Source organism: Crocuta crocuta, unplaced genomic scaffold (assembly GCF_008692635.1).
Source record: "Crocuta crocuta isolate KB4526 unplaced genomic scaffold, BGI_CrCroc_1.0 scaffold489, whole genome shotgun sequence".
Taxonomy (NCBI): Eukaryota; Metazoa; Chordata; class Mammalia; order Carnivora; family Hyaenidae; genus Crocuta; species Crocuta crocuta.
Genome location: NW_027531874.1, coordinates 127,817 through 151,006, shown reverse-complemented (window position 1 = coordinate 151,006; position 23,190 = coordinate 127,817). Strand labels below are relative to the sequence as shown.

The 23,190-nt window shown below is 42.6% G+C and overlaps 1 protein-coding gene across 2 annotated transcripts in view; it reads right to left on the bottom strand.

Annotated features, from left to right (window-relative positions):
- Positions 1-6,609: 6,609 nt before the first annotated feature.
- The window catches only part of IL5RA (interleukin 5 receptor subunit alpha), a 35,794-nt gene continuing 19,213 nt past the window's right edge, over positions 6,610-23,190 (bottom strand). For both annotated transcript variants that reach the window (XM_077772917.1, XM_077772918.1), the window contains exons 10-12: positions 13,095-13,191; positions 11,494-11,578; positions 6,610-8,100 (exon numbers count right to left, since the gene is read on the bottom strand). In XM_077772917.1, the coding sequence (XP_077629043.1) occupies positions 8,014-8,100; positions 11,494-11,578; positions 13,095-13,191 (269 nt within the window). In that variant the 3' untranslated portion in view covers positions 6,610-8,013. The remainder of the gene's footprint in view (positions 8,101-11,493; positions 11,579-13,094; positions 13,192-23,190) is intronic.

The window sequence follows — 23,190 nt, the reverse complement described above, 5'->3', positions numbered from 1 at the left end:
TCATCACTACCCCCATGTGTCTATCATCCCATTAGTTGGTATTTAAATCACTTGTTTCTTCTTCCACTAGACAGAGACCACCTTAGACTTAGAGTCTGGTTGTGATCCTTGGCTGGACTTCCCAAGCACAGGCCCAGATCCCCCCATCTCTGACACTAACAAAGCTAGAGGGAGGAGAGTCTCTGACATCACTTCCAGTGGTTTGCTCAGCCCCTGCTCTCTTGCCAGGGTGTGAAAGGAGGCCCCTTTCCCCCGTCTGCTAAATGAACCATGCAGATCAAACGTTCCAATTCCATGACCCACATGTAAACTGCAATACTCACCAGAGCTCACAGTTTAAACCAACTCATCCTCTGTCCTTTATCATCAGCTGTTATGGTCAGTTGTAGATTAGCAGAGCTCTAGCAATATAGACCACACTGAGAAAAAGTGGTTTTTGTCTTTTTTTAAGTAAACCATTTAATGGATCTGAGTGTCTAGAATCTTCAAGGCTGAGGTCACTTAATGTGCTGGTCCCAGTAACTGAAAATGGGTCCTCGGCTACATATTCTTAACAATTGTTATGAACAGCACAAACTGTACCAGGAAACGTGTACGTCTTAGGATTTTAACTAACAAATAATAATAGCTTGATTTGTTTTTATAGTTTTTGAAGTGCTCTTCACACTAAGAAGTGTGAGATGCTGGTTTTATTCCTTTTTCGTTTATAAAATGGAGGTAAGGAGATGGTACTACAAGCCCAAAGTAACGGAGGTGATTAGAAAGTCAGGACTAGAATGTAGAACTCTTAATTCAGTGCACCTCAACGCCTAGAAATTAGCCTTTAGTGAGAGAAAGAACAAGAGACAGTAAGGAGATGGCGTCTTAAGCTTAAGTAGAAAGCAGCCAAGAAACTGAGTAGGCAAGAGGGACATGGTGAGATCCAAGCAGGGCACATGCGAGGCTGAGATGTGGGAAGTGAACAAGCCATGAATGATGAGCAGACTCCAGGCCGAGCCATTTGGAGGAGCAGGTCCCTGAAGTGGTTTCGGTCGGCCATTCAGCAGGGGACTAGCAGTCCTAGGCACAGGGGAGTGCTGTGTAGTCAGAAAGAGAGACCCCATGAGAGCCACAGAATGAAGCAGAGGATGACACCAGAGGCCAGTTTGAAGTCGCCTGATTTGGAGTCAGACTGTGGGTGGGCAAGCCAAGGGACCAGTACTGGTACTTTGTCACACTATGGAGAAACGTAGTGATAACAATAGCTGACAACAATTATGCTTTCTGGTATATACCAGCCTCCGTGAAAATCAACCTGATGATTTAGTTACTATTTATTCTTCATATTAGACACATGGAGAACCAAGACTAAGAGGTTTAGAGGTATGTTCCAGGTCACAAAGCTAATAGAGATGCCAGGAATGCAGATGCTGGTTGACTGACTCCAGGAAAGTCCTTCCCAAAACATGAGGTATGTAGATAGGTAGATAGGTAGGTACATAGACAGATATTGGTTCCCCTATAGCAATAAGAAGGAACTAAGGTAGTGAGCTTCCCGGAAAGTGGTACATGGGCTGTTAAAAAGTGACCAGGGAGTTGTGCCTAGATCCCAGGTATAGGATTCCCTCAGAGAAACATCATATAGCTCAGCTGTGATTTTTCTGCTCCAAGTGGTCGAGCTTGGCTCTTTTACTTCACTTCAAATGGTGTTTTCTGCTTGTTTGTTGTACTGGACTTCAAGCATCCTCAGAGCCATTTTTCAAACAGGCTATCCTACAAGATCAGAGTTGCTAGATAAAATACAGAAATCCAAGTTAAACTTGAATTTCAGATAAAAAATTAATAATTTTCTAGTGTGAGCATGTCCCGTGAAAAATGTATCTTAAATTCAAATTTAACGGGGCTTCATCTATTTTTATTTGCTAAGTCTGGCAATCTCATGTAGGGAGGAGAATTCATCCTCATTGAAGTAATTAATTTCTAATGCAAAATTTCAGGATCTTGCTGTGCATTATCTGGTCTCCCAAGGTCCATGGCTCTGAAGTTTCCAGGGGAATTCCAGAAATGTTTCAAAAGGACACAAAAAATGGGAGTGTTGCCCAGAACATAACTATAGCACAACTTGTTGGAAAAAAGTTATGTGGTTGATTTATCACTCTTTAGAACCAAATATCTGAGACCAAATAACTGAGAGTTTGAATTGGCCCAGGTGTTCATCTCTTATTTAATTGCCATCAATTAAGATGTCGACTGCTTTCCATGTGTTAAGCACTTTGCTGGGCACTGGAAATCCAGAGAAACCAGAGTAAGTCTTTCCTCTTCATGATTCACTAGAGGTGATTAAAACACACACTTCTTTGAAAATGGCATAAATGTAAACAGATTAAAGTATGAACAGAATTCTGGACCCAAGTTTCTTGCAAAACCAACTTATAACAAGGTTAAATTCAAACACAGCAATTTTTTTCACCACCGCCTCCCTTCCCCCACCCTACAGTGATTTTTGTGATTAAACATACTTCTCAAATTCGTTACTTTAAAACACACACACACACACACACACACACACACGAAGAAGAGGAAAAAAAAAAGAAAGCACACTCAAATGTTAACATTTTGGATCCATTAAGCTATGTACAGATAAATATTGGCCCACAGTCCAAACCTGGCTCATTGCCTGGTTTTTGTAAATAAAGATTTATTGGAATACAGCCACTCTCATTTATATACTGTCTGTGGTTGCTTTTGTGCTATAATGGCAGAACTGAGTGCTTGCAGCAGAGAACAGATGGCTGTCACAGCTGAATCTATTTACTATATAGATCTTTAAGAAGCTTGCTGATCTTTGAACTATGACACCAGTACTTTATTGTTGATTTCTTTCCAGCAATTCCCCCACCCCTAGGTTTACATCTTCTTTCAGGTTAGCCCTGGCAGGGACAGATCTTTGCTTTTAATTTTAATGAATGAAACTAATCTAATAACACACCTTCATGGTGACAAGAATCCACTAGAACTTTAAAATAACACACATGGCCACATGCGCTAATCTTATTGCCTCTGCCACCCATTTATGGAGAGGAGTAGCACCGGCTCATGGAAGTTCAGCAAGCACTCAGCAGAGCCCAAAAGATGGCCAGCTGGTGAGGTAGAGAAAGGCATTTCTGGAGCAAAAGCCACACCAACCAACCATGAGTTCTTATCATTTCATTATTAAGCTTTGGTGATGATGTAATTTCTGGCTGTCGCTGTATAGCTTTAATAAATGAGTCTACCCATTAGAGCTTAATTCTCTAGAGCTAAATTGAGTGTGCATAGTTTTACATTCGGATACACTTTTAAGAAATTCACTTTATTTTTCATTGTCCAGCTAAATTCGTCCAGTTCCAACTCAATGGTTATGTACACAGCCAAGACATTGTTCTTTAATGTTCTCACTTTTTAATGTTCTTTAATTGTCTCACTTTAAATGAGACAAAAATATTTTTTAAAATAATGCAGTAAGCAATAAAATAGAATCAACCAGAAGTTCCCTGGGGAATACAGAGTTGTTGTGTTTTGACTGAGACTTAGAAGATAAGTGTTACGGGGTGCCCAGTTGGCTCAGTCAGTGGAGCACACAGCTCTTGATCTCAGGGTTGTGGGAGTTCGAGCCCCATGTTGGGTGTGGAGATTACTTAAAAATAAAATCTTTTAAAAAAAAAAGCATCATCCAATGAAGAAAAAATTGAAAAGGCTTTTGCCACAAGAGAACGCTTATTAAACAGAAGGATGGAGGGATGAGAACATGGTGTTCTTTATGGAGGGCACTCCTTGGGGAAGTGACTCGGGAATGAGTGAGGAGCTGAGCCCCCTGGGACCCGGCATTGAAAGGAGCTTTAACTTGAAGGTGATGGAATTATCCGAGGACTTTGGCGGGAGGGGGGATTCAGGCAGTTGTGCCTTTTACGTAGGTCCTTCAAAGAAAGGCAGTTCTGGAGGCCAGGATGTTAGTTGCATTGTAATGGTCCTGAGAGATGATAAAGACAATGTTGAATGCAAAGAACAAGACTATTTAGGAGGAAAAATGAGAAATGTAGTCCTGTTCAGTTTGTGGACCTAGACAATTCACTGTCATCTGTGTTCAACAGTTCTCATTCGGAAGTGAATTCACATTTGCATATATTACCTGAAACAGGATACTGGCAAAAAGATGATTGTCTTCCAGTTCAATATAATATTCTCTAAAAAATGTCTTTCAAGAAGCTTGTATCCTGGAATTTTATTTGCAAGGTGTGGAAGTAGGACTAACGACATGGTCACCGTCACAAAGACCCTTGGGGTAACATGAAGTCCTGCTCTCATTAGGATTTGCACCTTCCCTCATGCCCTCAAAGATTGTTTTTGGTTCTCTGTTCTCACTTCTAGACACCTCCTTTTTCTTTAACAAATTAGCACCTAAGGTTTATTAATTCTACCAACAGATGGTCCTGACACATACAAGTCTCACCATGAAAACGTTTGGATTTTTAATCAGGATGTTCTTTGCCCATGTGGAAATCTTGCCCAGCCTGCATAAATAGCTCGAGGCCTTGAAGCATTTCAATAAGCCTCAGATGGTTCTGCTGTTTGCGCAGTGAGCTTCCCCTCCAGACTCCCCAGCACTTTCCCTGTGCTGCGCTCAGAGAATTCCAACTGCCAAAGAAAGACATTGGACTAAAATCCTTCCTGGAAAGGATGTCTTAGAGAAACAGTGTTTGTTCTGAGTGTGTGACTAAAGGCTTTTTAGGAGATAGCTGGCCCTCTATCCCGTCCTGGTGGGAGATGGAAAGAGGTGAGCACCAGTGTCTAACCAACCTGTTGACGAGGGTATTTACTGTTAAGAGAATGTTCACACTCTTGATTTGTCATGACAAGCCTAGTGAAAACTGTAGAGCACTCAAAACAGGCCACATCCAAAGCCTAACTCCTTTTACATGGCTATTTATATATGACAACTGAGCCACATCATCAGCAATGAGACCTAGGCTACACCAGCCAGATGGTCAGGCACACATGTGTCTCCCAGTTATTTCCAATCATGTTCTCTTCAGACACCCGTCTTCCTCTCCATGATATTATTATAGGCCTTGGTGATCTCTGCCAAATATCACTCAGTTTCAGCTATATGCAAGGAACTGTTCCAGGGTTGAAAGAGGGTTTAAGAGGGTCCAATTGTCCTAGACACTGCACATGAGGTGAATTTCATATGAGCCCCATCCTCCTGGAGCACACAGTCTAGTGGGAAGACATCCAAACTGTGAGTGGTATAAAGTAGAGCGTAATAGCCCCAAGAAAGGAGCGAAGGCCCAGAATGAAAACCCAAAGGCAGGATCAACAAAACTCTGTTTTTGAAGGCTTCACGGAGAAGGAGACGTAGGGTGTGGTTTCTAAAACATGGGTAGGAGTTTATAAGCTGAGCAGTGAGGAAGAGGAAGGTCTTTGTCCCTTGGGGAGATCACATGGTCTATGTTTTGCTGCTCTTGAAATATAAATACCAAGAGCCAGATGGTGGTACTGACTCGGTACCTAGGTGATGGCTGGCCACTGGGGTCCAGGGAGGCATCTCTGAAGTGAGCACCACACCCAGCGATGGAGAACCAGCCAAACTGGGGGAAGCTTCCTTCTTCTTTTCCAGCCTCATAGCAGAGGTGGTAGCCATAGGTTTCTAGGCTCTCGTTTGGAAGAGATCAGAGCCTTCTCTGGGCAATAAGCCCAAAAGGGGGCAATTTAGGGCAGGATTTTCTATCACTTCCTCCTTCAACAGTTGGTTTTCAAATTTTGGTATTCACCAGAATTACCCAGGGCTACTGTGTGTGACGGGTGGCTGGGAAACCAGCATCAGCATCAGCTGGGAACTTACTAGAAATGCAGAACCTCATACTCCACCCCAGATCTACTCCCTCAGAAACTGAGGGTAGGGCCCAACAGGCTGTTTTAATGATGCCTCCAGGTGATTCTAAGGCACTAGCAAGTTTCAGAATGCAGAACCTAAGCATATTCATTAAGAATATGGGTTCTTGTGGGTCCCTGGGTGGCTCAGTTGGTTAAGTGTCAGACTTCGGCTCAGGTCATGAGCTCACAGTTCATGAGTCCAAGCCCTATTTCGGCTCTGTGCTGACAGCTCAGAGCCTCAAGCCTGCTTTGAATTCTGTTTCCCTCTCTGTGTCCTTCCCCTGCTCATTTGCACCTTCTCGCTCTCCCGCTCTCTCGCTCTCTCGCTCTCTGTCTTTCAAAAATAAACATTAAAAGAATATGGGTTCTTGAACACCATTCACAGAGATTATGTACCAGTCAGGTAATCACACATTTTGCTAGCGATTGCAGCACCTCCATGGGCTATGCCCTCCAGGTCCTGCCGCGAAGCGACTCCAACTTTTTCCCAGCAGTCCCCTCTACATTATTGGGATCACTTGAGCCTGGAATTCACCCCTTTGTTATGCATTTTCCTGTTAAAACAGTGATTGCACCTGTAAAATGAGGCAGTAATACAGACGTGGGCTTCTCGGGTTTAGAGATGATGTGTGTGGAGAACCTGGAATCATTGCTGATGCTGGGCCTCTTAGCTCACGCTGCCATCACAAAGGACCATACTCTGGGTGACTTATAAACAACAGAAATTTATTTCGCAGTTGTGCAGACTGGTATTCTCAGGTCAAGGGGCCACCATGGCAGGGTTCTCAGGAGAGACCTCCTACTGCTTTCACAATGCCAACTTGTATCTTTACATAGAGGAGAGAAAACTGGGCTCTCTTGAAAAGAGCACTAATCCCATTCATGAGGGCTTCATCCTTCTGACGTGATCACCTCTGAAAGACCCCGACTTCCTAATACCATCACTTTGGGGTATAGATTTCCGATATGAATTGGAAGGCGATAGGCACAAACATGCAGTCCATAGTACGTGGAAACAGGCAGCAATGACAGCTGTCCTCCTTCTTGGCCTATTCTGGGTCCAATCTGCTGCTAGTTTCAATGGCTCGTTACCAAAAGAGCACCCTTTGCAAGTTTTTGGTAGTCCATGTGCCCCATTATTGAATCCAGTTGACTAAACCAACTCTGAAAGGCATAAAACATCCTATGAGAGGATGTCTAGATCGGGATATTTGATGGGATGCTTGTAAGTTGCCTTTGGAACCTAAAAGGCCAGGATTGACCCAAAGCTCCTTGAACAGCACCCAACAAGTTGCTCTAAAATCTTTGCAAGCAAACATCTCTTCAGAAAGTTCATTCTTGTTTGAGCGTTCCCTTTCCCAACCCAATTCTACCTAATGCCTTTCTCAGTATGTTCTTGAATATCAAGGCTGTCTTCAAGAATATAATCTCAAACAATATCCTGTTCTCTGTTTTTGTATGGTGTGATACATTAGCTCTTCATGTTTTTCATGAGTTTGCTTCAAATCATGCTTCCTAAATCAGACCTATAGTACTTGAAATAATGCTTCTCTCCCTTTCCTGCCCCTACTCCCCCAACACTCTACTTGAGAGAAAAAGTATTCTATAACGAAAAAAACAGGAACAAAACAACAACAAAAACACCATGGCTCCCACTTGCTCTACCCCTAGGAAAGACAGTCTCAAATCTAAGTTCATAATTAACTCCAGGCTGGTGCAAAACACTTTCTTCCTGATATTTTAGTTGAGTATTACTATTGGCAGCTTGAGCTGTAAAACCAGCTCTGCCAATTGACATCAGCCTTAAAAACTGTCTCATGTACAAAAGTTTGAGGTAAGTAATGTAAATCACAAAGACTGGCAGGTGAGGAGTTGGTACCGTGTAGAGTGGGTAGAAAAGACATGGCAGAATGGTCAGATTAATCAATCACCCAGAGTGAGCAAGGAGTTTTTGATGAGGCATGTACACTTCCAAGAGATTTGTCTGAGTGTATTGCCTTGCAGCTAAACGGAGTGTTCAGTAAATGCTGAGCTCTTCTTAGCCAAGAAACAACAGTTCCCGTTCTTCTTATCGCTGAGGCATGTGAGTGTGAGTTCATTTTGAGAATGCTGCAGTGCCAATCAAAACACAGAATCTTCCAGAGTCTCAAATCCAGGCTCTTCCACATAACTTATGACTTCAATTTCTGTTTCGGTGGAAACAGTTTTCTGTAAAACAAAACATCCTCCTTTAGATGTCTTAGAGCACGTTTTTGGTTCTCTCAAATTTCTTTACAATTGGCTTTTTAAATGTATTTGGTTATAAAAAAAGGTGAATGTTCACTCAAGAAAATATGGAAAATAGAAAACATCAACTTATCTTCCAAACACAGCCTATTGTTTCTCTTCAGCCTTTTTTCCTAGGTACAAAGTCACCTTAACAGGTAAATGAAGGCAAAAAAGCTTTACAAATTGCTTTCCGTGTAATATAATGTAATATTTTAAATGATCTATTCTTGGGCTGCACCATTGAGGAGCTCCATTGTTTTCCGTTTATGGTTTGGTGTAGTGTCCCCTTAAATTTGATATGTGTTTGTCTAATTTGGGCTATTATAAAGCTGTTAATTAGAAACTTTGTGACTGAAACCACTTACAAGCGGTTTTTCTCTATGTTGTTTACTCATTCAACACATTTTTTTTAATTTTTTAAATGTTTTATTTATTTCTAGGAGAGAGAGAGACAACGTGAGCAGGGGAGGGTCAGAGAGAGAGGGAGTCACAGACTGAAACAGGCTCCAGGCTCTGAGCTGCAGTCAGCACAGAGCCCGACGCGGGGCTCGAACCCACGAACCGCGAGATCATGACCTAAGCGAAAGTCGGACGCTTAACCAACTAAGCCACCCAGGCGCCCCTCATTCAACACATTTTTAATATCTCCTGTATCCTGGACACTGCTGTGCATTGAGGATGCAGTGACAAACAGATGTGCTGTCTGCCTTATGTGCTAGAACTTTAAGGGTTTGTAGTATATTTAATTTTGGAAAGAACCCTTTCTCGTTACCATTGTAGAAATAAAGAACAACTGCAAACTGGTCTCTAACAAATTTAAAACACAAGATGCATTTTTTTTTCTGAATATAAAAAGCCTTTTTTTTTTTTTAATTGAGAGTGAGAAAGGCTGACTTCTGCCCCTCCTGCCCTCCCTGCCAGGCATCAACCCCTTGAATGTTAGAAAACAATCTCTAACTCGGGTCTGGACCAGCAAAACCTTGCTTAATGAGGGATCTGGAATGGCAGATAGACTAGAGTGATTTGCAATCAGATTCTGGATACCCACACCAAGCTCAGAGATGTAGGTTGTAATTAAAAGCAGGTTTCCTTTTCCACTCACCAAAAGCATCCTAGTGTGATGCAAAACTGTCCTTGCCAGTAGCACTCATAAGTCCCCTCGTCACCCTTGGGGGAAAAGGGGACCCTTTGGAGGCACAGGCTGGTGCACTGCTCACATAATCTCCCAGGTGGAGAATTTAGGCCACAGGGCAGACCTTATGGGGTGGTACTTCATTTTCTAGGTTGCACTTGCTGTCTCTGTCTCTCTGGCCTTTTTTTTTTTTTTTTTAACTCCACAATATGAGAAGAAAGTAAGTTGTCCAGAAGAGCCTAGCAGTGCTAAGTTCTGACATTAATCCTTTGCTTATTTTGAAACCAGCTTGTCAAACCTAAGTTGTTATTTGTACACATGACTTCATTTTAATTAACAGCATACCACAAGCTTATACAGTGAGCTCAAAAGCCAGTTTCTTTCACCAACCTCAGAATATTAAAGAAAATCTTGGGGGCTCTGTAGGGAAATGAGATACCAGCATTAAGATGTTCCATTAAGAGGCCAAGACTAATGACTTGAGGGTGCTGCTGAGATCAAATGTAGTTTATCAGGGATGAGAATGCTAGAGCAAGGAGGGACTGATGACACAAATTCAGAAGAACCAAAGCAAAGTTTCATAATGGAGTCCACTATTCTTCAGAAAAACAAAAGCAAAGCCCCACTCCCTGATAAAGAAGATTATAAGATGAAACTAAGGACAGAGTGGTTCTTCTGCCTGACTCAATTCTTCGCTTGACTAGGTTTGTAACTACTATGGTCTGTAATAACTCCAAACACCCAAACTGAAAACTCTAAATGTCACAGCTTATTGAAAAGATCCATTTCAGTGAGTGTTTGACCCTTAACTGTCCTACAAACAATCACCAGTTATTCACCCAGGAGTCACTTCATTAGAAAACTAATTTGTTAAGAAAATAGCTTGGCATCTACACCAAGGACCTGCGAACTACAGCCTGTGGGTAGAATCTGGCTTATTGGCTATTTTTGTAAATAAAGTTTTATTGGTCAGAGCCAAGCTCATTCATTTGCATATTGTCTTTGGCTGCTTTCACTGTGGTCAATGGCAGAATTGGATGGTTGAGATAAACCATTTGGCTGTTAAGTATTTACTATCTGGCTTTTTATAGAAAGTTTGCTGAGCCCTAATATGAATAACCAGTCCATTTAAGGACATATTTGGCAAAGTATATAATAACTGTACACTGAAAATCACAAAAGATTGCTGAGAGAAATTAAAGAAACCTATAGAGGTTGATGATACTGTATGTTTGTATTGTATAATAATATCATGTTTAAAATTGGGAGATTCATTTTTAAGATATCACTTCTCCCCAAATTAACCTACAAAGTAACACAACCCTAATCAAGATCCCAGCAGCTTTTTTGATAAAAAATTTATAACATTGCTCTAACATTTATATGTGAATGCATAACACCTAGAATAAGCAAAATAGCTTTTGCAGGGGTGGAATCATGTTTGGAAGACTTACACTACTGGGTCTGCAGGTTTGCAATTAAGGTATAGTAATCAAGACCACGTTAGCATAAAGATAAACCAACAGATCAATGAAAACAAATAGATGGTCTGGAAGTAGACCCACACATATATAGGTAGCTGATTTTCAACAAAGATGCCAAGACAGTTCACTGGGGAGAGGATGATTTTCTTCCCCACAAAATGATGCTAGAACAATTGGGTGGCCATAGGTAAGTGAGCATTCAGTTAAGCCTAACTGCTCTGAATGGCAAATACGGCCTAAAGAAATGCATTTATGGGGAAATCATTTGCCTTCTCTGTGGTTTTTTATATTAAGAAACTAGGAAAATTTTCTCTGAAAAATGTTATTAATTAGGGTATCCATGTGCAAACACACGGATTCTTGTAACATCAGAACTAAACAGGACATTTTTCTCATCTGTACAGAAAAAGAAGTCATGAGGTTGAAGGAATTTCTGAAACCCAATTAAGAGAGCAGTGATAGAAAACAATTCCAGTCTGTCTGGTAAGGACACTCAAAACTTGAGCAGGACCTTCCTAATATTCTAAGGCAGTAATGGACAAATGCAACACAAACAACAGTGAGCCACAGAGCATAATGACCGAAATGACATAAAGTTGGCCAGCCCCCCAGGTAGTCACTCTGCCTTGGAATATGAAAAACCAGTAGCCAGATAACCAATCCCTGGAGACCCAACCCTGGGCAGATAGGACCCATCATAAGAGCCTTCAACATTACCTCAGAGCTGACGATTACAAAGAAATCTTGAACACTACTTTTTGGTGCTGGAACTGGTGGAAACAACCTGGTCCATAAGTGAGCTCTGAAAACAGAGCAAAGCAGGGAATTAGAAGAGTGATAGCATCCTTCCTTGTCTTTCAGTATCTACTCTACAAATTGACCTAGTTAAGCTCAGGACCTGCTGTTCTGTAAATTCTAAATCTTTGCTGACCAGGAGTTATAAATATTTGTATTGTAATATGGGGGCTGTGATGCGGGCTTCTGGATCCTCTAAGAAAAACATAATAGTAATTGCTTCATGTTGGTCCGTGTTTCCAAGCCTAATTTCTGAAAATGGGCCATCTGCAAGTACTTGGTGCCCCACTGCTAAATACAGTGCTGGCTACAGGCCCTTACCCACCTGTGCCAGCTCACGGGGTTCTTCCTCTCCTTTGAAACGCTACCCTCCAACCCAAAGAGTGTAACATTTATTAATAGTGAGGCTTTTTTTTTAATGTTTATTTTTGAGAGAGAACACATGCATGTGATGGGGGAGGGGCAGAGAGAGAGGGAGGCACAGACTCTGAAGCAGGGTCCAGGCTCTGAGTTGTCAGCACAGAGCCTGACACAGGGCTCGAACCCATGAGCTATGGGATCATGACCTGAGCTGAAGTCACAGGCTTGACTGACTGAGCCACTCAGATGCCCCAACAGTGAGTCTTTTTAAAAGATCAGTAATTTTCAAGGTACCTGGGCAGCTCAAGTGGTTAAGTGTCTAACTCTTGATTTTGGCTCAGGTCATGATCTCACGGTTTGTAGGACTGAGCCTTGCATCAGGCTCTGTGCTCGCAGCATGGAGCTTGCTTGGGATTCTCTCTCCCCTTCTCTCTCTCTGCCCCTCCCCTGCTCACTCTTGCATGTGTGCTCTCGCTCTCAGAATTGTGTAAACTATGAATGGGCTAAGATGGAACATGTTCTTAAGCCCCCTAAACGGCCCTTTGCCTTACTGAATGTCAGAATGGTTGAGGAGTTCATATGGGACCATTTGCAGGATCTAGAATTGGTCACCAGATCTGTATGACATTTCTAGAATCTGCATTTGACCAAAGGACAATCAGCCACTCAAGGCCAGGTGAACAAAAAGCAAGGGTAGGAGTCGGCACCTTGTAATTGGGGATCATAATTGGATTCCCATAAATGGGAAGCATTGGGATGATTTCAGTCTCCCGTGAGCTGCATTCCTTTACCCAAGACATAAAAGGAGCCTGCTAGTGGCTCTACTAAGACATCTGAATACAGAGTGTCAGGTGGTAAAGGAATGAAAAGACCATGAATGTAAAAGGCTTCACAGAAATGAAAACACTGCCAACAAATTCAAGAAGGGTGTATAATGGCTGAGGGCTATGTTGTGCTCTCCACTTTCTGTAAATCACCTAAGGGTGTTTCTCACTTTTTAATTTGGTCCATACTCATCCTGGAAATGCTGTCAAGAAAACACTAAAGTGTTGCAAATTCCATCTGATTAAAAAAAAAAAAAAGCCTAATGGATACACAACAGAAATGTAAAAATTCAATACCCATACCTCATTGGAAACACCCAAATATTCAAAACTACTTACGTTTTACAGATGAAGGAGAAACTTAACAAGATGAAGCAGATGGCTGCCATAAGCGTGATAAGAAACCATTCTGTGGAGGGTTTCTGGTCATCATTTCCTGATGGAGAAAGAAAGAAATCTGAGCTAGAATCAGCTATAAATCTGCAGCATGACGAGATGCAGTCACCAGAAAGCTTGGGTTTGAGTCGCAGGTGCTGAGTGACACGGGACAAGTGGCTTAGCCATCCTGAGCTTGAGATTTCTCATGTGGGTGAAATGAAGTCACTTTTAATATTAAATCCATTATCTAGTCACATATTTATGGACTATACTATATGGATTAATGCCTCCTGAATCCTGGAGCTTATCAGCTTTTGGTGAGTAATAAGGTTTTTAGCTGGCGAGACTACGAAACATAAGTCCTCTTAATAATCTAATTGCATTACAATCAAAATACACAAAGTTAGAAACTTAACTTTTAGAGGAAGCCAAGTACAGAATAATACTCAGAGTTAACCCTAAAAGCATCAGACTCTGCTGGAAATACTTTGCAATCTTAATTATGCTTGACACCCCTTATATTATTCCCATTTCAAGGAGAGAAAAGTAGAAGAAAATTGCCATTTAAGTCAGTACAGAAAGTATAAATACATCACCTGCCATCTTATTCTCTAATTAAATTTGGTTCCGTTTTGATGACCTCATTGAGGTGTGTGATTATTTTTTAAGGTACTGCAAAAGCTTTCAGGAAACCTCAAGGTCCTTAATACACGATTTTTAAACAGGTAATGTACTTGTTAAACTGCCTGATTCACTTCTGGAGAATAAGGCAAAAACTGCACTATCTCCCTGATATAAGTGTCTTTTCTGTGGGAGAGGCCAGTCACTTATTCATTCCTTTCTTCACCCCTTTAACAAATATTTACCAGACTTCCATTATGTGGTTGGCATGGAACAGGTTGCTGTGAGCTGGGTGAAAAACATACGTGTGGGCTCTCCTCTTCTGCTATTTAGATCCATCAGAGAAGAAAGGCTCTAAGCAAATAATGACACACGTAATGACTTAATGCCAGCTGTGCTAAGTGCAGCGGGGGAGGGGTGTTTAAACCAAGCTGCACCAGGAGAAACAGGGCCCAACCTCAGTTTGCCAGTAATTGTTTCCTTTATAAAATGAAAAGTACATAAGTAGAACTTTCAAGTGCTTGTAAATATTCTAAGACTTCCAAAAGCTCGAACATACTTGAAACTCAAAACGTTCAGGGTATCAAGAAGGAGAGCTGTCTTGAGGATTTAATTCCAGGGAGTCCAACTTGGCCTTGATCTCTTGCTTTTTTGCCTCCTGAGCACTCTTATTCGGGGTTTATCTTCTACTTCCTCAAAGCTTTAATCTCTCCTCCTTCATCTCTTCCTTTCTGCTTTCTAATATTCATAGAGTCCTTTATCTTGAATAAGCCCTTCCCTTGCCATCGCTCCCAACTATTATCAAATTACCTTCCCACTTTACTTCCCAGCCTAATTTCTTGAATAAGGGGTTCAGGCTGCTTCATTTCCCCATCTCAGAAACTGCTTTATTTATTTGCTGATGGTTGCCTCCTAGTTGAATCCAAAAGACACTCAGTTTCTTTTTCCAACTTTATTTCGCCTGGCCTCCCTCCTGAATTTCATGCTTGACAATTGCGCCCACCTTGAAACCAAGGCGTGGGTTCTTCGACCACAATATTTCCCTTCCTCAGTGGCATTTCCTTCTTCCCCTTTTAGGTTCGGTTGACCCTCTCCGCTCATCCCTGCGCCCGTGGGTGTTTTCCAGGACAGTCTATTGTTCCAACCCTGGAAAGCTGGTTGAACACAGCTGCATCTTTTAATACCATGTGCTCTTCTCCCTGGTCTTTATTTCTGGCCCTGCCTTGACACGCAGCTCACCTTCTAGATCTGAAACTGCCATCGAGTGAAGGCCACTTAGATGTTCCTCCAAGTGACAATGTTGAAAACTAAGGTCATGTGCTTCTTCATATCAGAAGGACTTCTCTCACTGACTTCCCCCTGGTGGTCTCCATTCTTCCAAGTTTCCATACTGGGATTGTTGGAAGTCACTCTGAATCTTCCTCTTCTATACAGCCCTGCTTCCCTTCTCCGCAGACTCCTTTTACACCATCACATCCTAACGTCTCATAAAGGTAACACATCATGCTTTTGTCTCATACATGCATCCTAGCTGAGTGTGGAAACCTGGGTTCTATTCTCAGCTTGTTGTGGAGGTTGCCATTCTGGACTTCGGCTCCCTCATCTGTAAAAACAAGCGAGTTGAGGGACACCTGGGTGGCAGTGAAGCATCCAGCTTGGTTCTGGCTCAGGTCATGATGGTTCGTGAGTTTAGGCTTCTCTTCGGGCACCGCGCTGACAGTGTGGAGCCTGCTTGGGATTCCCTTTCTCTCTGTCCCCCACCCCTGCTCTCCTGTCTCTTTCTCTCTCAAGAATAAATAAATTAAAAACTTTTTAAAAGGTGAGTTGAAGTACATGACTCTTAAGATCTCTGCCAAATCAATACCACTAGTCAGGCCTGATACCATCCAGGCCACTGTGATTTCCTGCACACTTACCTTTAACAAACTTCATTTTAGAACAGTCGTCATTTGTATTGCTGAAGGTTTGAAACCTGTAGTAAAGTATAAAATCTTAACACCAGTGGTCATCAGAAGTAACTAATAGCTTACTTTCTTTATGTATTTTTTCTTTTTCTTCTGAGTTCTCTTAATGCAAGGTGTTTGCCGTACATTTTAGTGTAATGCTTACGACAGTGCTTTGAGGCGGGCACTCCTGTCCTCACTTGGCATATGGAGGAACTGGAGCAGAGAAGAGCAGCGTCAGGCAGCTGGGGACACAGCTAACAGGCGGGGCCGGAATCCAAGTCTATGACTGGCTGACCAGTAACGCTCCCATCACCGTGGTGCAGGGTCCCCGGGCCACTCCTCATCATCCCCAAACTGAGGACACAGTGCGCAACCAGGAGCTCCACTTAAAACATCCTAAGCAGTTCTCTATCATTGAGCACTTTCCTGAGAGTCTGCTTCCCAGCTGGACACCACCTCCCTACAGGGAAGGAGTTTCCCTACTGAGTCCCCTCTGTGGGACGTAAGCTAAGTTGGTGCTATACTCCAACAGAAGGCGGCTGCATTGCAAAGGAGTCGTTCCTCCTGGTGTTCCCTAGGCTGCAGGTGGGACTGAATCACTTTATTAAAAACCTATGACCATAGGGGCACCTGGGTGGCTCAGTTGGTTAAGCGCCTGACTTCGGCTCAGGTCATGATCTCACGGTTCATGGGTTTGAGCCCCGCATCGGGCTCTGTGCTGACAGCTCAGAGCCTGGAGCCTGTTTCAGATTCTGTGTCTCCTTCTCTCTCTGACCCTCCCCTGCTCACGCCGTCTCTCTCTTTCTCTCTCTCAGAAATAAATAAAACATTAAAAAATTAAAAAAAAACCAAATCCATGACCATAGTACTTTTTTTTGTTTTAAGTTTTAGTATCTATATCTATTATTTTACAAAGAAGCATTGGTCACAGTAAATATTATGAAAGAGATGCTCCAGGAGGCAAAACTTTTCCCAAAATCTATAGATACTGAAAGGTTCTAGCATTAATATTCAGTTGTCTGGGTTGTAACTGAGCACCCTGTTAAACCTAGTTTTCATTGCACTTGCTCATAGCTAATGTAAAGAGCAACGGGGATGAACTAATACTGTCAAGTCAAATAGTGTCGTGCTTTATTTCCCAGTTCGTTGTCCTGAATGAGGGATTCTGCCTGCTTCATTCTCCCATTTCTGAAACCCACCATTCCATTCTCTTAACCATTATCCATGTACCTTAATCAGTATATTCAGAAATTCTAGACTCCTACATGGAATATAAATTTTGCAAGGGGTATGTCAGCAGGAAAAAGTTACCCTGTTTACCACGAGGCTTAACAGACAGGTAAAGTTTGGGTCCTACAGAAAGAAAGAGCAGTGTTGTAAATATTATCAGGGTTATACACTCCGTCCCATTTGTGTTTCAAATTGTGAAATACCTTGTAACCTGATAGGCCAAGTGCTGATAATAGTACCGTTCATTTCTGACCATGATTACAAAAATCTTTTCAGTTAAACTACTCCCTAATGATTCACTTCAGTTCTCACTTTGATAAACAAAGTTTTTTCCTGAATTAGCAATAATACAAAGGCAGCTGATTTTATTTCATGCAATCAAAAATGTTATTGATGCATGCAAGGTGCTTTGTGGGAAGCAAAGTCATGGTCCCTGCCTGGAGGGAGGTGGCAAATTAGTCATTTCTCCTGGCCTGCCTTCTGCAGTGTCCTGATATGCTTTAGAACGACCCCCCAACCACCAACTGAGATCAGAACTAACCTCCCAGAGAAGAGAGCCAAGGTCAGCTTTACCATGAAGAAAACACAAACAGGCAGGTAAAGTTAGTACAAGAAAAAGCTTTCATATGCTGACTGCCAAATGGAAATTACTTGTGGATTATCCAGTTTAATTATTAATGTGAAAAGCTTGAGTAAGTTATATAAATAAGTGAATTAAAGTTAGCATCTACTCTAATTTCACTGAAGGTAGAAAAAAAGGGCAACAGGTCCCAATGACAGTATAAATCCTTTGGGTCAAAATCATAAAAAAGAAACTTCAATACTGCAAAAGTTGGGAGGCCCCTAAAGGTACCATTAACTTGAATTCTGAGGTCTCCGGCTTTGGAAGTTTTTTTAAGAAAAATGTTTCCAGATAACTTGAATCTTTTCTGTGACTCAAGGAAAATGCCTTTCTGATCCTCAAACGGAAGCCACAGATGTTTCTTGTCAAGAAATTGAAGGCACCACTATTTAGTTATGCACAGATATTTTAGAAAGAGGAAGTCACAAGACCTGTCCTTCTAAGGAGGACAAGCCCTCCAGACTGTCTACCTCATTCCTGAATGCTCTTCTGCCATTGTCAACTGAGATCATTCAGGAACTCCGCTATCTGGTTTCTGGTGGCCTTGGCTTCTATCACTTTGGACCTCTCAACCACCTGACCTTGAGAATAAACTAACAGTTGAAAATTCTGCTGTTCTGTGACCCAGGAGTGTGTGGGGTGGGAGGTTGCCTGGGAAGGGATGGGAGGGATGGTGGCAGCCCAGAGGGAAGGAAAACCTAGCCACTAAACCTGACTTCATCCCAGAATCTGCCTCTAGCTGCTTTGGAAGCTTTGTCAAACAGTCTCCCTTCTGGTGATGCAGCCCCTCTGGCTATAGAATTCTGTCATCCATGTGGTTCATGCTAATGACTCCTAGGAGGGTCAGTTTGATTTGGAGACTTGCTCTACCTTAAAGTGTCCATAAAAGTATGATGTTCACTGCTTCCATACTGATTTTGAACACGACTCTTGACTCAACAGTAGATTTCGAGGGAAAAGAGCTAATTAGTAAATTGATGGGAGCCTTCCAGGGAGGCAGCCCTGCTCTGTGTTAGTAACACCGGCAGGTGCTGGGAGAAGGCAAGTAGCACCAACAGGTGGCAGGTAATGGAGGGGACACCCATGTGTTAGCCCACAAAGCTGCCTGTGGTTTGTCTCTACTTGCAAGAAGGTGTGGCATCACCATGAAGGAGCACCTTCAACCAGGTCATGGGCTCTCAATGCAGGCAAAAGATGGAAGCAAACCTTATAGACAGGTGAGCTTTCCGGGGCAGCTGCCAAGGGGACTGTGGACTTTATCTGCCTTAGGGAGTAAAGGAAAGGGGGCAGTAAATGCAGCCACAGTGGACAAAACGTAGTAGGGTAGTCCAGGGCCCAGAGTAAAATCTATAAAACTTGCACTGTGTTCATCTCTAGAAACTGGGCTCAAGTGAACTAAAATATGGACAGGAAATGAAGACCCTACGCATGTGTGCAAATCTACAGGTTTAGGATCCACGACAGACCACTGCAGTCCCACTCATCTACGTTACTCCTCCTAGGACTAGACTTGCAAGAGAATAGAGAGCTTGTTGTTATTATTCCCTGTTTCACAGGCTTTCCACACAGCACTCCCAGGCAACCCAGAACTGTGTTTCCTGTAAGGAGCTGCTAAGCCTGTTTTGTTAACCTGCTAGCAAGCTGCATTGAAAGCTGGCTGTGCTCATAACATAAAGATAAGAAACGAAGGGGTGAAGAGGTGTAATCCTGGTTCTTTTACTTGCTACTGAGGTGACCTTGAGCAGGGTGTCCTCTCCAGCATCTACTGCCTGCTTTGTAAAATGGGGATAAGGACTGAATGAGTTGATAGAGGCAAAGTCCTTACCCAGTGCTAGTACATAGTAGGTGCTTAATAAATATTAGTTATAATAATTAGACATACTTGTATGAGGAATGAAGAATCCAGATGATTTTCCTAAATCATCAAAGCAAGACTAAAATTCAAGTGCTGCCAGAATCCTCAGAATGCAGAGTAATAAGCTCTGCCCTGGAGGGGAAAGGAACACACCAAACAATCCAGATACCAGGGAAATAAGAACATAAGGCATATAGGCTTCTAACTCTCAGGGATCTATATTAACATGAAATTATTGACAACTCAGCCATAAGCTAGAAGAGTGTTACTCTTTCAGAAACCACAGCCCCCACTGCCCAGCTTCCTGCCTCAGTTTCCCCAGCTGGCACCATGACCTATGGGATGATAAAGCATTACGGAAAGAACAGGGTGGGGAATCAATCATGTGGCTACTACTTCGGTGCTCCCTTACTTGGGGCATTTGTTTAACTTCTCTGCATCTTTTTTCACGTCATCTGTAAATCCATGTAATTAGGAAAATTATTTGTTAAGATACACAAGATAACATAGGTGAACATGCCTAGCAGCATACCTGGGTCAACAATAGAGTCTCTCCTTCCTCTGAGCTGTTGTCCCATCTGATGACCCCATCGTGGCGCAGGCTTCATACATGGAAGGGCAGTGTGGGCCCCACTAGAAGTGACCATCCTTGAACACACAGTAGGCATTCCCTGCTCCTGACAGTTGGGGACAGAATCTGAAAGCTTCCCTTTAGCCCTCCTTCAGGCTACAGGGACCACCCAAGGGGAAGGTGGTCCTGCCCACCTGCTGAGGGCAAATGATGGGGCTGCCAGCCTTTGAAACCACAGCGGCCTGGGTTGAAGGACCCAACTGACTGAACAGACTACCATGTTCACCAACCTGAAATCCCCGATTTGCAAAGAAAACCCAGAATCCCCATATGCTCTCTCAGCATCAGGTAGGCCTGTGTGGGTTTTTCAGGTGATTAGGTCAACTATTTTTATTTTTTTCAACCAGTTAATCTCCTCCCCATGAAACCTTTAGCATTTGCAATTTTTTTTTTTCAAAGACCTAGGGAAACCTAATTTGGCACCTCTGCTGTGTTTCCTCTTCCTGTTTCCCATTGCTCGTTTTCTCTCTGTTTTACAGTGTGGAAATTTAAAGAGAAAGTGTATGGTGACAAAACAGAAAACAAAGGAGGAGGGAGTACAGGTGTCCAGGGTTGAGGGTGGGGCCGCAGGGTGCGCCCTCAGCTTCAGATCCAGGTGACTGGGTGATATAGGTGTTTCTTCGCATAGTCACGTCCTGTGAAAGCCAAGTCCAAGGACAAAGGCAACAAGAGTTGCCTGTGGGAACCTTACTTCCATCTCCACCCAAATTCTCAAACACATGCTTGATATATTGGCCCAACCTACTTTCAGGCTGAAGGCTGGGTCACGTAGCCCCAAGAACCAGTCCTCCCTCCACTGCCCCATACTGTGACAGGAAAGCTAAGGCCAGGAATTCCTCTAACTCATCTTGTAGAAAGCAATGCCTCTAAAGCCACAAGCGCCCTCTTGGCCTGGACCATCTGAGAACTGTGGGAAACTTTGCTCTATTCCTGAAGGTACAAATGCTACTTATCTCAAACCTAAAGAAATATTAAAAAAAAAAAAAGAAGAAGAAAATCATTTTAATTGGTACCTGGTATTGTCATGGCATAGATTCCAGCCTTCAGATAGGCCTTCACTGAGATCAGGGCAAAACCCAATCGCTGGTGTGAAGGGCAATGTCTGTGATTGTGGTTAAGACCCGTCTCTGATAAGCAGGACTCAGAAGGACTAAACCTTTAACAGTGACATGGCTGGGAATTAATGCAGGATGGACTCAGTAAGGATATAGCTGAAGGGAATTTTATTTCCATGGCTTTTTTCATGCATGGCATGTGAGCTTAATGGAGAAGGGAGAAGGAGAAAGATGACGGACTAGACTGGAGGGCATGGAAGGCTTCAGTAAGACCAGGGTCAGGAGAGAAGGTTTTGGTAAACAGGAGACAGCAGAGATAAGAATTCGGAAGTTAAGAAAGTTTTAAAAAGGAGAAAGAAAGACGTGTGAAAAGTGGGAAGTCGGCTCTTAAGATAAGATGGAGAGGCCAGAGGAGGAAGGGCAGTTGATAACGAGTATTGATAAAATGAAACTGCTATTTCCATTTGAAAACAAACATGTTTGATGTGCTGGGAATCCTAGCACAGAAGGGTCCATGTGGGGCTGAGGTTCAGGGCACTTGCTGGCACTAGCCCCTCATCACCATCCCCTGTACCTCTGGGCCATCCCGGGACCTTGCCAACCCAAGCAAGCCCTGTAGTCTTTCTCTGCCTTCCTTTTCATCAGTTAAAACTTACTCTTCCTGTGTCTCACTATTTAATAACCTTGGTCTATCATGGGTTAATGAGTGAACTGAATGTCTTCCACTTCACCAATTGACTAATGTGCCATCTATTTGAGAAAATTAACCATGGATAGCCACTCCTGGGCTGTTTGATAATTACTGATTTATTTAATATCTCTGGCTCTCCATTTCCTTAAAAGAGATGGAGTTAATAATACCTGAGAAAGAGGTGATATTTGAGTCAGGCTGCTGAGTGAAAATGGAAGGGGAGGGCTCCAGGGCTCCATACATACAAGGTAGGAGAGGAGGAAGGTTGTCTCAAGGAAATGAATGTAGCGACAAAATTGCCTGATAGACTGCAAGCTGAGTATAATTATGGTTGCATCCTCGAGGGGTAAGGAAGAGCCATGCAACATGTCCCAGAGGGGCCCGGACTTCCTATTATGTTTATTAATCATCTTGATGAAAATGGAAAGTCTGCGTTGATTAAATTCACTAATGATCCTAAACTGAGCAGGGGAGTAAATTCTAGAAACGATGGATTTGTAAGGTGAGTGGTAATATTAATCAGCTCATCTTATGAAAAGGGTGGCAGTAAATGAAATGGGATTTGCCATAGATAATGGCAGTGAGGCATATACCTGGGGGGGAATTATAATGAGCCTAGTTCCAAACTAGGAAGCTTGTTATTTAGGAAATAATAATGGGACGAGAGCTCTAAAGTGGAGAGTGAATAATAAATTAAAAACAAGCTCAAAATAAACTCTCATTATGGATCACAATTTCACTCTCAGCATTTTTGTGCTGGGCTCAGGGAATGTGGAAGAACCTTGGGGTGCACTATTGACATTTTGTAGGCAAGGAAACTGGGACCCACAGAGATTGGGCATGAGTGACTCATCAGAGGTGGCAAAACCCGGGCACACTCACTACTATGTGCCCTGCAACGGTGACACTGGAGATCGTCACTTCTGAGACTCCTACGTGTAACATCACACTCAAAGCCAGCCCCGATCACCCAGCTAGTGAGGAGTTCTCTTTCGCCGTCTCTAGCTTGGGTCCTAGAGCTAGACACTGGCGGAGCAATGGCTAAAACTAAATTCCTGATTCATCTCTTACTCTGTAAGTTCTGAACTGAGCTGTACTTCAAAATTCAAATGCTCAGAAAGCAGAACTGGTTTCTTACCCTGAGTTTCTACCTTGGTTTCCACCACGTTCATTTGAAATCCTTGGACAGCATTAAAGAACAAATCTCCGAAACTCAGAAGTCTCAATAATTTGGGCCTGAGTTATGTACCCTTGGGGAATAACATACATCTTTTTTTTCCTTCAATTGTCCCAATGCAAAGAATTAAAATTAACCTTTGATCACAAACATTTGATAAAAATCTTTCTAAAAATTTCCTGGGACTTCAAATGTTTCTTCTGTTTTCTTTTACTCTTGGTGAGCAAAG